The sequence below is a fragment of the Brassica rapa genome, chromosome A05 (genome assembly GCF_000309985.2).
Source record: "Brassica rapa cultivar Chiifu-401-42 chromosome A05, CAAS_Brap_v3.01, whole genome shotgun sequence".
NCBI lineage: Eukaryota > Viridiplantae > Streptophyta > Magnoliopsida > Brassicales > Brassicaceae > Brassica > Brassica rapa.
The window spans coordinates 15,619,590-15,638,830 of NC_024799.2; the positions used below are offsets into that span (position 1 = coordinate 15,619,590).

Here is a 19,241-nt window from a genome sequence, read left to right on the forward strand (position 1 = left end):
TAGTAAATGTACCGCCCACCTAACTTTGTTTGGTGGTGTATCAGTCAAAAAAAAAAGACGGGAACCGATAAACCAAGTATTGCATTAGAAAATAGAAATGCCAAATCAGACAAAGCAAGTCAGAACGCCGTCGTTTAGTCCACGTAGAGTAGACTTGTCCTGCTATTGACCGATTATAACCGGTAAACATAAATTCGTTGAAAAAACTCCGTTTAAAGTCCGTCTCGTTCCGTTTGTCCGCAATATAAATAAGAAGCTTCTTCGCCCAATCCTCAGTTTTCTTCCTCTTCCCTCTCCCTATAAATCTCCCCTTTGTCTCCTCCTCCTCTTCTCACATTTCTCGGAGACTTCCGTCGGAGAACAATCAACTTTCAGCTCCGACGAATTTTTCCTTTTATCATCTTCTTCGCCGGAGGTTCGATTTACTTTCTCTCTTAGGAACAAACTCACTCTGCTTGTATCCCAGTTTGATTCTTAGATCTGGTTTATATCACTCATCAAAGTTGACTCTGTCGGATCTTGATCTGTCTTTGTTTCATTTGATGGAGCAATGAGAGTTCATATTCAAAATGATTTGACAAGTGGATAAGCTAATAATCGCGCGATCCAACAGTAGTTACATTAGGTTCGAGTCAACTGATGTTGTGTGTAATAATCTTGTTTTATGATTTCAGATCTTGGTCTAGTCAGACTGTAAGCGAGATGGAATCAGTTGGACTAAGAGCTGTAGGTTCGCACTGTTCGCTATCGGAGATGGACGATCTTGATCTGAATCGAGCATTATTAGACAGACCGAGGTTGAAGATCGAACGGAAGAGATCTTTCGACGAGAGGTCAATGAGTGAACTGTCTAGGCACGATTCTCCAAGAGGCAGGTCGGTTCTGGACACGCCTCTCTCTTCTGCTAGAAACTCCTTTGAGCCTCATCCTATGATGGCTGAGGCTTGGGAGGCTCTACGGAGGTCTATGGTCTTCTTCCGTGGCCTTCCTGTTGGTACTCTCGCTGCCGTCGATAATACTACCGACGAGGTCTTAAACTACGACCAGGTACCAATCAAATATTATCTATCAGTGGGTTGGCTCGTAGCTCTATATATTAATTTGAATGCTGTCTTCTGTTCCTGTAGGTGTTTGTGCGTGATTTTGTACCCAGTGCACTGGCGTTTCTGATGAATGGTGAATCGGACATAGTGAAACACTTTTTGCTCAAGACCCTTCAGCTTCAAGATTCCGAGAAGCGTGTTGACCGTTTCAAGCTTGGGAAAGGTGTGATGCCTGCGAGCTTCAAGGTGAGTCACGATCCCATCCGAGAGACGGACCACCTGGTTGCAGATTTTGGTGAAACCGCCATTGGACGAGTGGCCCCTGTAGATTCAGGCTTCTGGTGGATCATCCTTCTCCGTGCTTACACCAAGTCTACCGGAGATTTGACTCTCTCGGAGACACCAGAGTGTCAAAAGGGAATGAAACTCATCCTCTCTTTGTGCTTGGCTGAAGGGTTCGATACCTTCCCCACGCTGCTTTGTGCTGATGGATGTTCCATGATTGATCGTAGAATGGTAAGTTATTAAGGTCATCCTCTTGGCTGTAAACTAGTTACTGTTTCTTGAATTGATTGGTTGTTTGCTCTTGAATGTGAAGGGTGTTTATGGGTATCCAATTGAGATCCAAGCGTTGTTCTATATGGCTCTGAGATGTGCCTTGTCAATGCTAAAGCCTGATGGAGATGGCAGAGAGTGCATTGAGAAGATCACTAAGCGACTTCACGCCTTGAGCTTCCATATGCGTAACTACTTCTGGCTTGATTACCAGCAGCTCAATGACATTTACAGGTATTAATTAATTATACTGTTTTTGGGTGAGATGATAATTCTAAACTTGAAACTGATACATCTTTTATCTGAAGGTACAAGACTGAGGAATACTCACACACGGCGGTGAACAAGTTCAATGTGATGCCAGACTCAATACCAGATTGGGTTTTTGACTTCATGCCTCTCCGGGGAGGCTACTTTGTGGGTAATGTAGGACCTGCCCATATGGACTTCCGGTGGTTTGCACTCGGCAATTGCGTCTCCATAATGTCTTCGTTGGCCACTCCTGATCAGTCCATGGCCATTATGGACCTTCTTGAGCACAGGTGGGATGAGCTTGTAGGCGAGATGCCCCTCAAGATTTGTTATCCTTGCCTCGAGGGCCACGAGTGGCGCATCGTCACTGGCTGTGACCCCAAGAACACACGGTGGAGCTACCACAACGGTGGTTCTTGGCCAGGTCTGTTTTCTTTCCCTTAAGCCTGATTTCATAACTGAGATAGATTGAATTGTGTCAACACGTATCAAAGAATTGATTTGATTCTGACCATGCCGTTTTCTGTTGTTTCTGCTCCAATGTACAGTTCTGTTATGGCAGCTAACTGCAGCCTGCATTAAGACAGGAAGACCGCAGATCGCGAGACGTGCGGTTGACCTGATAGAATCGCGTCTTCACAGAGACTGTTGGCCAGAGTATTACGACGGTAAGCTTGGACGGTACGTGGGGAAACAGGCTAGGAAATATCAGACATGGTCGATAGCAGGTTACTTAGTGGCTAAAATGTTGCTGGAAGATCCTTCACACATCGGTATGATCTCTCTCGAAGAAGACAAACTTATGAAGCCAGTTATCAAGCGATCTGCGTCTTGGCCGCAACTTTGAAAAACCGATCTCGTTTCTGATCTGCTCAGTACTTGTCACGTTATAATTTTTCTTGTTTTTGTTTTTGTTTTTGTTTTGTTTTGCTTGGCTGTTTGTATGATAATGATGATATTCAAAACTTCTCCGGAAGATGGGGTCACAGACTTTATTGATTGCTTCTTTCTTGCCTTGCAAGTAAGAAGAAAAGAAATGGAAAAAGCTCGTTTGCCGTTTTTTTATTTCAACATTACACCTTTTTCTTTGTTGCCGTTTCAATCGACAGTTTGTCTTCTTTTTTTTCTAATAAATGTTAAATTTTATTCGTCCAAAAAAAACTGTTTTACATTTGAGATAGAATGTTTAAAGAAAAGATTAATCTTCTATATCATATTATCTTGTGCCAAACCAAATTCTAACTTTCCTCCAATTTGATCTCCTTGTCGTCTTATAATTTGAGAGTCAAACGAACATTTTGACATCTCGGTTGATATCCGACCAGTCTGTCCACTGCAGCTTTATCTAGCAATTTAGAGAGGACATTCATACAAATGACAAACAGAGAAAGTGATAACGTGCAACCTTGTCTCCAACCTTGTCTCAGCCCTCTTCTACTGTTGAAGTAACCAACTAATTTTCCATTTACTTGGACTTATAATGATGCTGTAGATACACATAGATGAATCCAGTGTATATACTTTGCAGGAAATCCCAAAGCTTCCAATGTTGTTAATAGAAATGACCATTGTACTGAATCGAAGACCTTGGAGATATCAATCTTCACGGCACATCTAGGAGAAATCTCTGTCTTGTGGTAATCTTTTACAAGTTCAGTTGCTAAAAGAAGGTTCTCCATCAACAACCTATCTTTTACAAATGTGGATTGATTTACAGAGTTAAACTTTGGCATAATACCCTTCAGACAATTTGCTACGAACTTTTGATATCACCTTATACATGACATTGCAACACGAGATTGGTCTATAATCTTTCATCTCCGTAGCTCTTTCCTTTTTCGGTATCAAGGCAAGAATAGCTGAGTTGATACCTTTTGGAATGAAGCCTTTCAGAAAGAAAGATTGTACCGCCTTAACAATATCATTTCTCACTATCGACCTAGCAAACTTGAAATGTTTTGTAGTGTATCCATCTCGACCAGGTGATTTGTTGGATGGCATATTAAATACTACTGCTCTTATCTCCTCTTCTGAAACCCCACTTATCAACATCCTTTGATCTTCCTCAGTGAATCTAAACTGGAGTAGATTCTGAAGAATCTCAACTGCTGGTGTTTCATACTCATGTGACATATAGGCAGGGGCGGACCCACGTTGAAGGTGGTGGGGTCAGCTGACACCACAAAAAAAATTCCTTATTAATAGCATGAATAAAATAAATTGAACCTACAAACTTTTGATTCTCTAAACCCACAAAAAAATGTTTGGACCCACAGGCTAAAGCCCAACATATTTGGCGATGGATCTAACAATTAGAAAAATAAATTTTAAAAAATTTTGTTTCCTAAACCCTTTTAACATATTTAACCTATTTTTTTCTCTGTTTCTAGAATAGATTTTTTATTGTCTTTTCAACTTCCTTCTCTTCTCTTCTCCAAATCCATAGTGCATTCTATGTAAACTCAGATTTTACAATTAAGCTTTTATATTATTGTCTTCTACTAACGTTAATCAATTACTAGGTGATAACCCGCGCCCTACGTGGAGGTGAGTAGATTTAAAAATATTATCTTTCAATTTGTAGACATAATAAAGGTTAAAGTCATAGTAAGAAAAATATATGTAAGAAAATACGGGTTATAGCTAAGAATTTTAGTATGTCAATATAAATTTATATGTGATCGACTTTAAAATTAAATTGTATATTTGTTTGCATAAAGGTAAATTATAAATATAAGATTAAATGAAACATAAGCAATAGTTTAATAAAATATGAAAGGAACAATGTATCAGAAAACAAAAGAAAATAAAAAAAATAGAGACAAAATAACTGTTGTCAATAATGTCTTTAGAAGTCTTCGTTTGCAATCCTATTATGAGCAATAAAAAGAGATCATCTTGCGAAATTAAACATATTATTTTAAAAAATCCTCCCTTAGTTTTTTGTGTTTGCTAGAAATATAATGCTAAAGGAGTTTAGAGAAGGAGGAAATGGAGAGGAGATGTAAACGAACACGTCTACTATTTATATATGAACGGAGCCTAGGTCTTTCCTCACCACGCCAAAGTTAATACTGTATATACTACTTGCCTTGTTGTACAAAATTGTGAAATGTTTGGATGTCAAATAGATAACAAAATGAAGTTCTAGTCCCGCAAATTTAATTTCAAAAATATTCTCCGGTCGATTAAGGTAAGTGTAAATCAAAGATGGACAATTTGAAATTCGTAATAACTTTGAAACTAGAGTTGGACCCGCGCGTCCGCGCGGAAATTCATTTTTTCTTTTGATTCCATTTTTATTATTTTTGGTAAAATATGTTTTGGTATAGTATTGATAGGGCAAGCTAAGTTACTGATTCATCTGTTGTTGCTGTACATTACAAACGTCTACAGTTAGAACCATTTCAAGCGACACTTCCTCACAGGAGGTGTTTTGTTTCCACGTATGTAAGCATTTAACTTGAACTCACCATGATGTTTTAAAAAGTTTGAGATTTTTGAGAAAAGTAAAAATTGTTTTCTTAGACATGTTTAGTTTGTTTTGTGAATAAAAATGCGCTTAAACATAACATGAATGAGATTATATATTTTTTGTTTCAAGTGTGTAGGTTAAATAGAAAATCTTAACTAAATCATGATTTGAACGTATTGAAAACAGAATATACGTTTTTGATATTTTTTAATATCCAGTCCTTAAAGGTTTATCATTTTTTGTTAGCTAATATAGGAAATTTTGATTTACTAACAAAATATAATAGCATCCAATAAGAATGTAGTTAAAAAGGTATATTCGTATATTTAGTTAAGTAAAACTTGATTCACACGTTTCGAAAACATAATATGCAGATATTTACGTGGTAAGATTAATATGGTTTTAGTAGATGTGGTTGTTTAAAAATAGGGAAGGTATTTGGAATGTAATTGATTTTAGTAAAATACGAAATTATTAGTTTGTTTCTGTGCATCGAAAATATATGTAGATTCTAACTAACCAAATAAAGTATTTTAAGTATATTTTATATTTTATACAAACCTACTGTTTGATTCGGAATTTTTTTGACGAAACCAGAAACAAACCCGACAATCTAATCACTGTTTATTTTATGTTATAGGTTTTATTCAATTGGTGTATAATAGTAGTCAATCGAATTATGATAGATTGGTATTGATACAGCATAGAAAACTAAACCGAGGTATAGTTGGTTATGAAACACGTTAATTTCGGGTGAGTATGTAAATTTAGTTAAGCTGGTTTAGTAATATTGTAAAATGATGCTGCTAAAAGGCAGTGGCAGATTTTGTAATATTGAACATGAAAGAATGGTTAATTACCAGTTGAAACACGTTTGTTTTTATTTCTGCAGACTAAATTAAACCAAGGCAATATTGGATAACAAACCACGTTATTTTAGGTGCACTCGGTTTTGAAAAATTTATTATGCAGGGTTAGTAAGTTAAAACGGTTGTGTTTTAAGGAAGTGGCATAGAAGGGTAATTATTCAGGAAAACTCAGGGTCAAATCTTATTTGTACTCCTGTTTTAATAGTTTAGATGGTATAATTTGATTCAAATAACATCTATGGTACTTAAGTTAAATCCGTGATATAGAAATTTTTTTTTTTAATTCAACTTTTTCCTTGAATACGCTAACATTCTAAACTTTTTTTGTATAATATATTCGATCCCGTGATCAAGTCAATTTGAAATAACCTTTAAAATTTGAAGCATTAATTTTTGGGAATAATCCATTAATTGTGTTGCTTTGAATATAAAAGATCATAAAACGATTTGGCATATTATACTTTGACTAAATTAAATCTAAGAAATGGTCATGGTACTTTCATATGGTCATGGCATATTACCTCTTCGTACCATGACTAATTAGCATTACAATTGAAGTGATAATTATGGAAACAGAACAATTATGGTTAACATGCAATGGAGGAGATTTGAAGCTCATATTAGATTTTCAAAACATTATGATAAACATGGTTAACTTGTTGGAGGATGAGATATGAACTGCAATCATGGTTATGATATTTTCTTACAAATGGGCGTATCAAGCTTAAAGAACCAATTCGAAGTGCAAAGAACTTAATATAAAGAAGTTTAATAGATTAAAGAACCAATCGTTTACTTAAGCTTAAAGAATTATCACCACACATATACTTGGATATATTGTCAAGGTTCTTCACCGAGGAACATAATTATAACAATAAAGACTCTCTTTGAATGGTAATAAAATGTTTCCTTATTTAAAGATCCGATTTTTTTAAAGATCCAAATGTAATGTTGTGAAGATAATTTTGCTCGAAAATCTTATAATATAATGTAATGACCAGTGACATTTGTTTGTAATTAGTCTAGTTGAGGAAGGGCTTTTAAAAAAATGAGGTGAGAGAGCTTGTGGTGATGACACCTAGGAAACGACACACATGTAATAAACACATGAAGCCAATGTTATTTTTTATCAATGCTCCTCAAATAATAAAAAAGGGATATATGTACGTTACAACAATTTAGTTTTACGTAATTGTTAATTTTTTAACAAACTCAATTGAACTTTTTTTTGTTCTTAGTCTACAGATGAGAAATTGTCGCTTTTGTTTTGTTTCTATGTATATTATATCTTTTTAATAATATATTTTATATTTTTTCAGCAGAATCAATGGAAAACTTTGTGAATTTAAAAAAGAAAAGAGCCATCCTCGTCTTGTGATTTAGATGATTTACCATGGGATCCTGCTGATCGGAAAAAATATCTGAATACCCTTCAAATCAAAGAGATGGGGTAATTCGTAGATATTTGATTAGAGGTCCTTGCCAACCTCATGGTCATATCTTTAAACAGAAAATGATATCAGGTGCAATGAGACGATTTAATCATGCTTGGTTTGATCAGTATAAGAACTGGTTAGAGTATAGTATTAAGAAAGACGCTGCGTATTGCCTATGTTGTTACTTGTTTAGAGATAGTAATGGAAAAGGTGGAAAAACTGATGCATTGAGTAACGAAGGTTTTTCTAGCTGGAATAAGTTTAGTAGGCTTGCAGAGCATGTGGGACAAGTTAATAGCTTTCATAATAATGCAGTTATGAAATGTGAAAACTTGATGAGACAAGGTCAGTCTATTAAGCATACTTTGCATAAGCAGGATGATATTACCAAGAATGAGTGTCGAATTCGGTTAAATGCTTCAATTGATGTTTCCAAATGTTTGTTGCGACAAGGTCTTCCTTTTCGTGGTCATGATGAGTCAGAAACATCTGCTGATAAAGGAAATTTTATGGAGCTTCGGAAATACACTGCTGAGCAAAATGAAGCTGTGAGTAAGGTTGTCTTACAAAATGCTCCAGGAAATAATCAGATGGTGTCTTCGAAGATTCAAAAATATATTGCGCATTGCTTTGCAGAAGTAATCAAATCTATTATTGAAGAAATTGATCATGACGTTTTTTGTTTGCTGGTTAATGAATCTGCTGACGTTTCCGATAAAGAACAAATGGCAGTAGTAGTTTGGTTTGTTGATAAAAGTGGGAATGTCAAAGAAAGATTCATTAGCATTATACATGTGGCTGAGACATCTTCAGCATATCTGAAATCTGCTATTGATTCTTTGTTTGCTAAGCTTGGGTTGAGCATAAAAATGTTGAGAGGACAAGGTTACGATAGCGCAAGTAATATGAAATGTGAATACAATGGACTAAGGTCACCGATTTTACGGGAAAACACCTCAGCTTATTGTGTCCATTGTTTTGCTCATCAACTTCAATTGGTTGTTGTGGCTGTTGCAAAAAAACATTTTGAGGTTGGAGGATTCTTTGATATGATTTCTCTATTGTTGAATGTGGTTGGAGCTTCATGTAAGAGAAAGTATAAGATTAAAGAAGATCATAGAAAAATGATTGAGGAAGATATTCTTGATGGTAAAATCAACACATGAAAAGTGTTGAATCAAGAGGTTGCTATTCAGAGACCAGGGCAGACACGTTGGGGTTCTCACTACAGAACTTTGTTGCGTTTGATTGAGTTATTTTCTCCCATCATCAATGTGCTTAAACATATTCAGAATGAGAGCTTGGAAGACTCGAAAAGGCGACAAGCATATGGTCTTCTTGTATACTTCCAGGATTTTGATTTTGTGTTTTATTTGCAAATGATGGTTCACCTTTTAGGACTTACAGATAGCTTATCCAAAGCTTTGCAACAAAGGGATCAAGACATTTTGAATGCTATGTCACTGGTGAAGTTAACAATGAGATAACTCCAAGATTTCAGAGATAATGGGTGGCATTCTTTGATGGATAAGGTCCTTTCTTTTTGTGAGAAGTATGAAATTGAGAAGGTTGATATGGAAGATGAATTTATTCACCCAAAGAGACCAAGGAAAAAAACAGGAATACAAAACATGCATCACTACAAGGTCAATTGGTTATATGCTGTTTTGGATTTGCAACTTCAAGAATTTAATGATCGCTTTACTGAGGTAAACACCGAGTTGCTTACATGTGTTGCTTCTTTATCTCCTATTGGTTCATTTTCTGAGTTTGACCAATCGAAGTTGATGAAATTAGCCAAATTATATCCATTGCTTTCGATCCCGTAATACCTTGCTTTCCCATTTTTGATGTATCCCAAAGATCCTGATCGTCCACCATTGACTCCGGGAGATTCCGATCTGCCATCGGAACCCTGGAGCCAGCTCTGGTAGAGAGCCTCAGTGCATATGTCGTACGAAACCCCAAATCGGCTCAGAATCGTCAAAATCGCATGCTTACCAAAACGGTGCAAATGTCATAGTGTAGCTTTTATGCTATTTACGTTTGCATGAGAGATATCTATGAGACTATTTCTTAATGTTTCAAGGGTTTAGAGATTTGAATTGGTTTTTCATTATGCAATATTAGTAAGAGCTCTGACCCCTAATTTTAAGCCTTCACTGTGTCTTTTTTTTTGTTGCTTAAATGTGACTACGAATCTAGGCTTTACTGATACGTTTCATGTTTGATAATGTTATGTGTTCAGTTTTAATTGATGTTATGGTTAGACAACATTTTTACTAGCAACTCAAATGTTTCACACCAAAACCATTAGAATGTTTGAGGATCTTGAGGATATTGATTATATATTGTCTCTGATTAAAAAAAGTATTGAAACGGGAGTGAACCTGATGAGGATTGAGATGGATATGTTTGAACTTGAAATTGGCTATTTGTCATGACTCATGATGTATATGAAGATGATGATCTGATAGTCAGAGCTTGAGAACAGAATAATACAAGAAGATGAGATGGGTTATTAAAACTGTAATTAAGTGCTTTATAAAGATATTGCATTTTAAGTAGGTTGTGCTAGACTACTGTTTGAGAAACAATTCTCAATAAAATCTAATATATCTATAAGTAGCCTTGTCTTTGGTTCAGTTTTCCCACTCTACCAAAATATGGGATAATTTGGTCTCTTTCCAAGGCGAATCCATGATCAAAATATTAGTGAGCTTCTACCAAATCCTAAGAACATCTTGAACAGTTTTTGAACCGAGTTTGGTCAGGACTCATACGATAAGACCAAAATCGTCGGTGGGATAGTTCGAACGCATTTTCTATTGATCGGAAAGTGTTCGGTTTACAAATGAGGAAATAAACTGAAAAGTAAGCTGGTGTTCGGAGAGCTGGCCGGAAAGTACAAGTCAACAAGAATATAATGTGTAAACCCTAGTTTCTAGTTGCCAAGTATGTGTGTGAATGTTCGGATCCTCCTTCTCCATCAGTTTCTTCCTCTCTTTATAGATTAGTCTTTCCTTCATGTATCTTAGGTCATCTTTAACCTAATAGGCTCTGGTCCTTCTCGGGCCGAGCAACTGGACCGACAAATCGAGCTTTAAGCCGAGCTGGTTCGCCTATCTTGTGGAGCCAAGCAAAGTATTTTCAAGCCGGGCCCACACCTTTGGTTGGGAGTCGGTAAGCCGAAGTGATGTATCTATTCAGCTTAGCGGGTCGGATCTTCTATTTTATCGAACTTGTAAAGGGATAAAATTCATCTCCTACAATAAGCTTCATGATTGCTATTAACAAGTTTTAATTGAGAAACTAGAGATTGCCCCGTGCACCCGCGTGGGTATTGGTTCTTACATTTTTATACATTGATATTTTTTTTTTCATAATTAGTGTTATACATTTTAGATGTATCGTAATATAACTAATTGTATTCAAAAGACTTGGACCGAATCAGATAATATGGTTATTTTTAGTACAAATATTTAAACCCGTTTCAGGTAATATTCAGGTAATATGGTAATAGCCTCTGGTCCTTCTCGGGCCGAGCAACTGGACCGAAAAATCGAGCTTTAAGCCGAGATTGTTTGCCTATCTTGTGGAGCCAAGCAAAGTATTTTCAAGTCGAGCCCACACCTTTGGTCGGGAGTCGGTAAGCCAAAGTGATGTTTCTATTCGGCTTAGCGGGCCGGATCTTCTATTTTATCAAACTTGTAGAGGGATAAAATTCATCTCCTACAATAAGCTTCATGATTGCTATTAACAAGTTTTAATTGAGAAACTAGAGATTTCCCCATGCACCCGCACAGGTATTGGTTCTTACATTTTTATACATTGATATTTTTTTTCATAATTAGTGTTATACATTTTAGATGTGTCATAATATAACTAACTGTATTCAAAAGACTTGGACCGAATCAGGTAATATGGTTATTTTTGGTACAAATATTCGAACCCGTTTCAGGTAATATGGTAATAGGCTCTGGTCCTTCTCGGGCCGAGCAACTGGACCGACAAATCAAGCTTTAAGCCGAGCTGGTTCGCCTATCTTGTGGAGCCAAGCAAGTTATTTTCAAACCGAGGCCACACCTTTGGTTGGGAGTCGGTAAGCCAAAGTTATGTTTCTATTCGGCTTAGCGGGCCGGATCTTTTATTTTATCGAACTTGTAGAGGAGTAAAATTCATCTCCTACAATAAGCTTCATGATTGCTATTAACAAATTTTAATTGAGAAACTAGAGATTGCCCCGTGCACCCGCGCATGTTTTGGTTCTTACATTTTTATACATTGATATATTTTTTTTCATAATTAGTGTTATACATTTTAGATTTGTCATAATATAAATAATTGTATTCAAAAGACTTGGACCAAATCAGGTAATATAGTTATTTTTGGTACAAATATTCGAACCCGTTTCAAATACATTTGTTATTTGAAAATTTTAAGTTCTATACATCAGGACTGAACTCATCCAGACCCATAAATACCTAACTCAAAACCCACATTATAATATTCAAGCGGGGCCTTCTTTCCAAACAAAAAAAATGATACCCGAAAAAAACAACAGATACCTACATGGGTAGCCAATGTTTACGCCTAAATGATTTTATAAACTAATAAAAAGAATCTTTCTATTGTTTGGCAAAATTAAGTGAAATAGAAAGAGTTTTTTATTTAGTAAAATAATTATATGGAGTGAAAAATTAAGTGACAATAAATGTAATATATTTTTATTATTTTGATTTAAGTTATTATTTTATTCACAAAACATGTCTTTGAATTATGTTTTTGGCTACATAATTTTCCATCGATTGAAACAAAAAAAATAGTAAAAAAACAAAACCGAACGTTTAACCATATGCAAAACCCATTTACTTTACATTTTTGATTTTATAATTGGAACATAGTTTATGTTGATTAACTAATAAATAAAAAAATTGTCTTATTATTATTATGGTAATATAATTAATGATGTGATGTATTGTTACAGTAACAATTATTGAAATTGTTTAATTGAATGAAATATGAAAAAAATAATTAATATAATTATATTAATAAAATTACTAAAATGACACTATACTTCTTTTTTATACTGTTATTCATGTTTCGAAACAATTTTCATTTATACTGATATTTATGTTTTCAAATAATTCCAATGTGTACTTCAATTTTAATAATATAGATATATATAGATGTGGAAAATGAAATGAATTCTTGATGAACCTGGCAAGGCCAATTAATAATTTATGGGACTTAGTTTCTTAAAAAACGTTGCTGAACAGACTATACGATGAGGCCTTCAAGAAACCAGATAACCTTCATATACCTCGATGATTCAATTTCTTACACAGTATCGGTTCTAACTAATCGAAAATTGAGAAAGCTGGTTTAAGATGTATTGACCATTGTAACAGAGAAGAAGACAAAGATCAAAAACAAATCCTCTTGGTGCTTAGAGCCTTCGAGGTTACACAAGTGCTAGATATCTATCTATATTATTAAAATTGAAATATTTTTTAAAAATAATTTTACTTTACCTTAATATTTACTAATATATGCCATTGAATTACTAACTATTAATTAATTAATTATTTTTTAGACTCTTCTTTATCCAAACTTACTATACTTAAATATTATCACTAACCAAACTTACCAAAAATAGAATTATACTTTAGCCGATTATTCTCTAACTAACTTTAACAGTAAATTAAACAAATTTGTTTAAAATATGACTACAAAATTTATATTTTACATATTCATATACAGTATTATTTCATTTAACATACAAAATATAAGTGTTTTTTGTTAAAACAAGTAAAGTTATTTTTCAAATATATGTTAAATAATTTGATGATTAATATAATTCACACACACACACACACATATATATATATATATATATATATGTATGAATTATAAGAATACAACAAATAAATTTTAATTTTAATATTTTCCTAAAAAGAACATAGAAGTAGAATTTATTTGGCATATAAAAAACTTAGGGACATATCTGTCTATCTTCTATATTATTAAATTATCTTTGAAAATAACTTTGATTTCACCTTAATATTTACCAACTTGTACCACTGAATTAATAACTGTTAATTATTTAATTGTTTTGTTAGTTTTTTCTCTATCCAAACTTACCAAACTTAATTAATTAACCAAAATGATTTATTTTCTTATATTATTCTCTAACCAAACTTACAAAAATTTAAATTAAAGTATAGAAATATATAAATAAATACTTATATATATATACTTAAAAATAAAAATATGTAGTTTCAAAAATAATTTTTCGATTTTCAAAAATAAATTTTGAAAAATAAATTCGAAGAAAACATTATCTACGATTTAGTCTACGATTTAGTCTTTTTCCTCTTTTGTATTGACGTAGTTATGAAGTATGTGTTTTCATTCGTCTATATATCATGAACTTATTTCTCTTTTAATAAAATGTAAAATTAAAAGCAATTAAGACTTATGAGAAACCTTCAAGGTTTGAAAAATCGTCTTCACTTTTTGGTAAGTATATACCCAGAAATGTGAAGGATGCAATCAAAACCTCAACATGAATAGCAAGTGAAGGAAAAAAAATGGATTCTTTTTTTTATGTCAATTTTTCTTGTCAGGCGGAGGGGTGGATTCTTATCTTGGAATCCCAATGGATATCAGTGGCTCTAAACAAAAATTATTTGCTTTCGTAAAAGAAAGGCTACAAAATCAGGTTAGTGGTTGGACGGGATGATGGTTATCAAGGAGAGGAAAATATGTTCTGATAAAATCTATCTTACTGGTTGTACCTACGTATGTAATGTCGACCCTGCTACTACCTGTAGAGACTTGTGAGAATTTAGTTAGTTCCATTGCGCAGTTCTTGTGGAGCTTAAACCCACTTAAAAGAGGTATACATTGGCAAAATGGGAAAAGCTATACAGATCGAGAGAAGAAGGAGGGATTGTATTCAAGATGATGAGTTCAATCTTGCCCTACTAAAAACAGCTGGGGAGACTAGTGCAGTTACCAAATTCCTTATTAGCAAGGATTTTGAGGAAAAAATATTTGAGATGTAGTTCACCTTTTTGACTAAACAAGATTGACAATCCATCATATGAATGGACAAGTATAATAGCAATGAAACCATTAATATCATTGGGGATCAAACAAAAGATACACTTAGGGAATGAGATCAGAATTTGGGAAGACCTTTGGATACCAATGATACCGGCATGACCAGGCCTATTGCACATGTCGTTCATCCAATGATGCCAGTAAGTGAGTTCTTAATAAGGTGCCCAAAAAGGTAGAATTCTGGCTACTAGAAAACTACGTCAGTCCATAAGATATCCCGCTGATTCAATCTTTGGGAATAAGTTAAGGAAATCATCGGGACGAGTATTGATGGAGTTATATAAATAACGTTTAGTACTGTAAAATCGGGCTACTGGGTAGCAACAAATTTTCTCAACAAAGAAACGTTGGAGCCACTTCCAGAACCTAGTATCGCAAAACTACAAGCCTTTGCTTCTCCACCAAAAATCCATCATTTTATATGGCAAATAATCTAAATACAACTCTATGTGACAAATAACTTAACACATCATCATATGTGACGCAACAATCATTGTCCAAGAAGTGGAGCAGAGAATGAAACTATTAACCGCACTATCTTTGAATGTCCGGCAAATTTAAAAACATGGTCTCTAGCAGCAACCCATCTCCACTATTGGTGTTCCCCAGCGCAAGCCAATACACAAATGTGGATTATCTATTCTGGCCAAAGAATGTATTGAAGATCCTGAGCTGGATAAAGACTAATACCCTTAGATAATATGCTATATTTGGAAAGCATGAATTATAAGTTATCCAGAGGGATACACATGGACCCATTGGAAACTGTCAGACACGCTGAATCAAAATGTCATGCTTAGTTTGAAGCTAATAGTAAATATGAAGAAATACCAGTGGTGCAAGTGCAACTAGGGCTGTTCAATATGGTAAAACCGAACCGTACCGAACCGAACCGAACCGAAATAGAAAATATGGTTTGGTTTTGGTATATACCATATAAACCAAATGGATATAATTTTATAAAAACCGTAGGATTTGGATATGGTTTGGTATATAACCGATTAAACCGAATAAACCGAATAAAACCGATTAAAAATAGAAATATGTAAATATGTATCTATTTTATAACAATACATGAAAATCTATTTGTTACATAAGTTAAATTTGTGTTAATAACTATTACCATAATTTTATAGTAATAAAAAACCTTAATTTGTAAAACACTTGAACTATAACTAAATAACAATACATCGCAATTCAGACATCTTATTTTCTAAGTCTTTTTTTGATCTTTTTGCTTTATTTTAGTCTTCACTAAATTAATATGAAGATTATAAATTTGATTGATAATAATTAATGGAAAATTTTCAATTGAAAAAGCATGACTTTAATGAACACTAAATATGGAAGAGTGGAAAAACTTTTCTTTCATGTTTCTTTTTTGTTTCGTATTTTTATTTTCAAAATTTCAAGCTTTGATTTTAGTTATATATTTGATTATTTTATCTGATGATAGAAGCATTTTTACTTTTTTGTTCATTTATTTGAATATGTAATATATTTTTAATAAATGACGGTGTTGACAATATGACTCTAAAATTTATATAATATGATCTCAAACAAAATAATTATGTTTTTTTGGTATAAAATCGAATAAACCGAAAACCGGCGGTATATAAACCGAACCGAACCGAAGTAAATATGGATTTAGAATGGTAGTTATATTTTACTAACCGAAATACCGAAAACCAAAAAAAACCGAACCGAAACCGAACCGATATCCGGATTGAACACCCCTAGGTGCAACAATCTCATGAATATGTCTCAACAACAGAGAGATGTATGATAGATGGATCATGGACACATGACACACTCTTTAATGGTTGTGGATGGACATGGAAAAATTCTAAAGAAGTAATTCAACTTTTGGAAGAAAAATCAATGCAGAAGAATCTCACACCTACATTCGGAACTTGAAGCTTTCTCATGGGCAATGGAGTGCATGCTGTAGCTATCGATGTGTCAGGCTTTTGGCACCAATTGTAAGGATTTAATCTCGATGATTCAAGATCCACAAGCATGGCTGAACTTTTCCACTGAACTGAAGGAGTTGTCAAGACTGAAGAATAGATTTTCTGATTTCTCGATTGTTTTTATTTCTTGTTCTGGAAATGTATCATTTGATTCATTAACTAAGATAGCAAAAAAATTTCATATGGATCTATATTACATTGGTTGTTTTGGTCTTTAGACAATTTCAAAATCTTTATAAATAAAATAGAGTTGTCTCTCTCTACAGGCTGCCACATCATCAGGAAGCATGGGGCATTTTTGGACACATGTCGTCTCACTAAACAAAATGTAAATTCTGTGTAATCGGTTATCTCATTCCCCTTTTTGAATTGCGCTTTTATTACAGTTTTGTATTAAGCCCAATCCTTTGAAAAAAATCATCAGAACCCACATAACATTAGGTTTCTTGTTCCTCTTACTATTGCGACCTCCCACACGAAATTTTCAAAAACTTTAATCGCCGTTCCATCTCCGTATTTTGTCCTAGCACCGACAGCATTGACCTCACCACGAAACCTGATCTGGAAGATGAAGGAGCCTCGCGCAACGAAGAGTTCATTGAGGAAAACAATGCTGAATTTGTGGAGCAGGCGATGGTTGAGAAGATGAGAGACTGCGTTTTGTCCAGAGGATCGTGGGTTAAGGATGACGACGAGTATCCTTTGTATCAGCCTGGATCGTGTCATTAGATTGACGAAGCTTCTGATTTCCAGAGGAACATAATGCGCGATTCAGACGATCTCAATTGGAGATGGAAGCCTGATGGTTGCGACCTTCCATGGTATGTTGCTTCTCCAGTTTTATCTCCTCCATTGTCAATCATTTGATCAGCATTTCACTTTCTAAGTCGTATAGCTGTGTTATTGTGTTGGCTGTGATCATTAGTTATATCCATTGGAGACTTTGGAGTAATCAAAATAAAAGCATTGTTCTTCAGGCTGTTGAAGGGGTTCCAAAATAAAAGCAATGTGGATGCTTGACGTCACTACTCCTTCAATGGAGTCACAAATGAGTGTAGACTTTGCTAAACTATTCACCAACTCTTCTTTTTATCGGTATGTCAAAGATAAACATTACTATTAGTATTAGACCAGAGTGTTACTTACAAAAATTGATGGCTGCTTCAGGAGAAACCATGATTTCATCAAAAAGCTCAGTATTCCACCACCAGAATTGAAATATCTCTACTTCCGAACTAAGTACTCGCAGCTGTTTTTTACTCAAACCAAAGCTTGCTTCTTGAAACAGTAATGGTCTAACTGGAGACATCCTTAGTACAATGCCATCCGGTTTCTCATGAAAATATTAGCGTCATGTTGGGTTTGGTTTTCTGCCAAACATATGAACGAATGTAAGCTTGCTTCCATATTCATTTTATTAAACTGTCATCTTATCTAACCGTGATTGATTCATCCCAAAACCACAACAGATAGGAGCAAGACATGAATAATTTCTTTGGAGCCATGTACGCTGCGATACTGTTTCTCGGTGCCACAAACGCTGCAACAGTTGAACTGCTATCGCCATTGAGCGTACTTTTTTCTACCGAAAAAGAGTTGCTGGAATGTACTTAGCCATCCCTTATGCAATCTCTCAGGTTAACCATTCTGAATAATCTTCTTATTTCATATTTTAAAGACTTAAACAATGGTTAGACCATAATAAGAACATGTCCTTGAAATGACGCAGGTGGCCGTGGAAATCATGAACAACATGGTACAACGGGAGTTTACGTGCTGATCCTTTACTCAATGATTGGATACGACTGGACTGTGGCTAAGTTCTTATGGTTCTACTACTCAATGCTAACAAGCTTCATATTTCACGCTATACGGTATGATGATTGTGGCCTTGACACCAAACTATCAGATCAATGGGATCTGCATGTCCTTCTTCCTTAGTCTCTGGAATCACTTCTCCGGTTTACTCAGACCAAGACCGGTAACATTCTTAATCAACTTACATAATCAATAATTTAAAAGAGTGTATCTAAACTAACTTATAAGTTTAGGTACGTCGCAAATAACGATATGGTGGAGATGGTACTACTGGGCATACACCAGTGTCTAGGACGTTAGTGCAGATCGCTGGTGTTGGAGACATGTGCCTTAAAACTTTGCTGAAATATGGGTTCGGGTTCGAACATGACTTCTTACCAGTTGTAGCTGACGTCCACATAGGATATATACTACTGCTCTTTGTCTTTGGCTATGTCTTTGCTTATGGTATCAAGTTCCTCAACTTTCAAAAGAACGTGAAGGAAAAATAGTACCTTTGTAGCATAGTGTTTGGAAGTTGTTGGATTCCTGTAATTTTTCTTTTGTTATATATATTGTTTTTATTTGGTTAGAAACAACAATAATAACAGTTTATGTATGATTGGTATCTATATGTAAAGTTATACATTCTCAGACGACATGAGCACGACACATCAAATTAGGTAACATCTTTATTCATCTATTTATTAATT

At 34.6% G+C, this 19,241-nt stretch overlaps 2 protein-coding genes across 2 annotated transcripts; both read left to right on the forward strand.

The window, feature by feature from the left end:
• The first annotated feature begins 219 nt into the window (after positions 1–219).
• Positions 220–2,910, forward strand: LOC103868818 (alkaline/neutral invertase CINV1). The gene is made up of 6 exons (XM_009146876.3): positions 220–415; positions 675–1,047; positions 1,128–1,559; positions 1,642–1,832; positions 1,907–2,274; positions 2,399–2,910. Exons 2-6 carry the CDS (start codon positions 703–705, stop codon positions 2,695–2,697), a joined length of 1,635 nt encoding a protein of 544 aa, XP_009145124.1. The 5' UTR covers positions 220–415; positions 675–702; the 3' UTR covers positions 2,698–2,910.
• A 261-nt stretch (positions 2,911–3,171) lies between these two features.
• On the forward strand, positions 3,172–19,182 carry LOC103868819 (zinc finger MYM-type protein 1). The gene is made up of 7 exons (XM_033291263.1): positions 3,172–15,594; positions 16,499–17,552; positions 17,657–17,826; positions 17,899–18,122; positions 18,201–18,368; positions 18,461–18,712; positions 18,783–19,182. The coding sequence occupies exon 1, from the start codon at positions 7,708–7,710 to the stop codon at positions 8,794–8,796; it is 1,089 nt and encodes a 362-aa protein (XP_033147154.1). The 5' UTR covers positions 3,172–7,707; the 3' UTR covers positions 8,797–15,594; positions 16,499–17,552; positions 17,657–17,826; positions 17,899–18,122; positions 18,201–18,368; positions 18,461–18,712; positions 18,783–19,182.
• The last annotated feature ends 59 nt before the right edge of the window (positions 19,183–19,241 follow it).

Coding starts and splice junctions, on each gene's coding strand:
- LOC103868818 (XM_009146876.3), top strand. CDS start 703: ATGGAATCAGTTGGACTAAGAGCTGTAGGTTCGCACTGTTCGCTATCG. Junction 1,048..1,127: donor AGGTCTTAAACTACGACCAG/GTACCAATCAAA, acceptor CTGTTCCTGTAG/GTGTTTGTGCGTGATTTTGT. Junction 1,560..1,641: donor CCATGATTGATCGTAGAATG/GTAAGTTATTAA, acceptor TTGAATGTGAAG/GGTGTTTATGGGTATCCAAT.
- LOC103868819 (XM_033291263.1), top strand. CDS start 7,708: ATGATATCAGGTGCAATGAGACGATTTAATCATGCTTGGTTTGATCAG.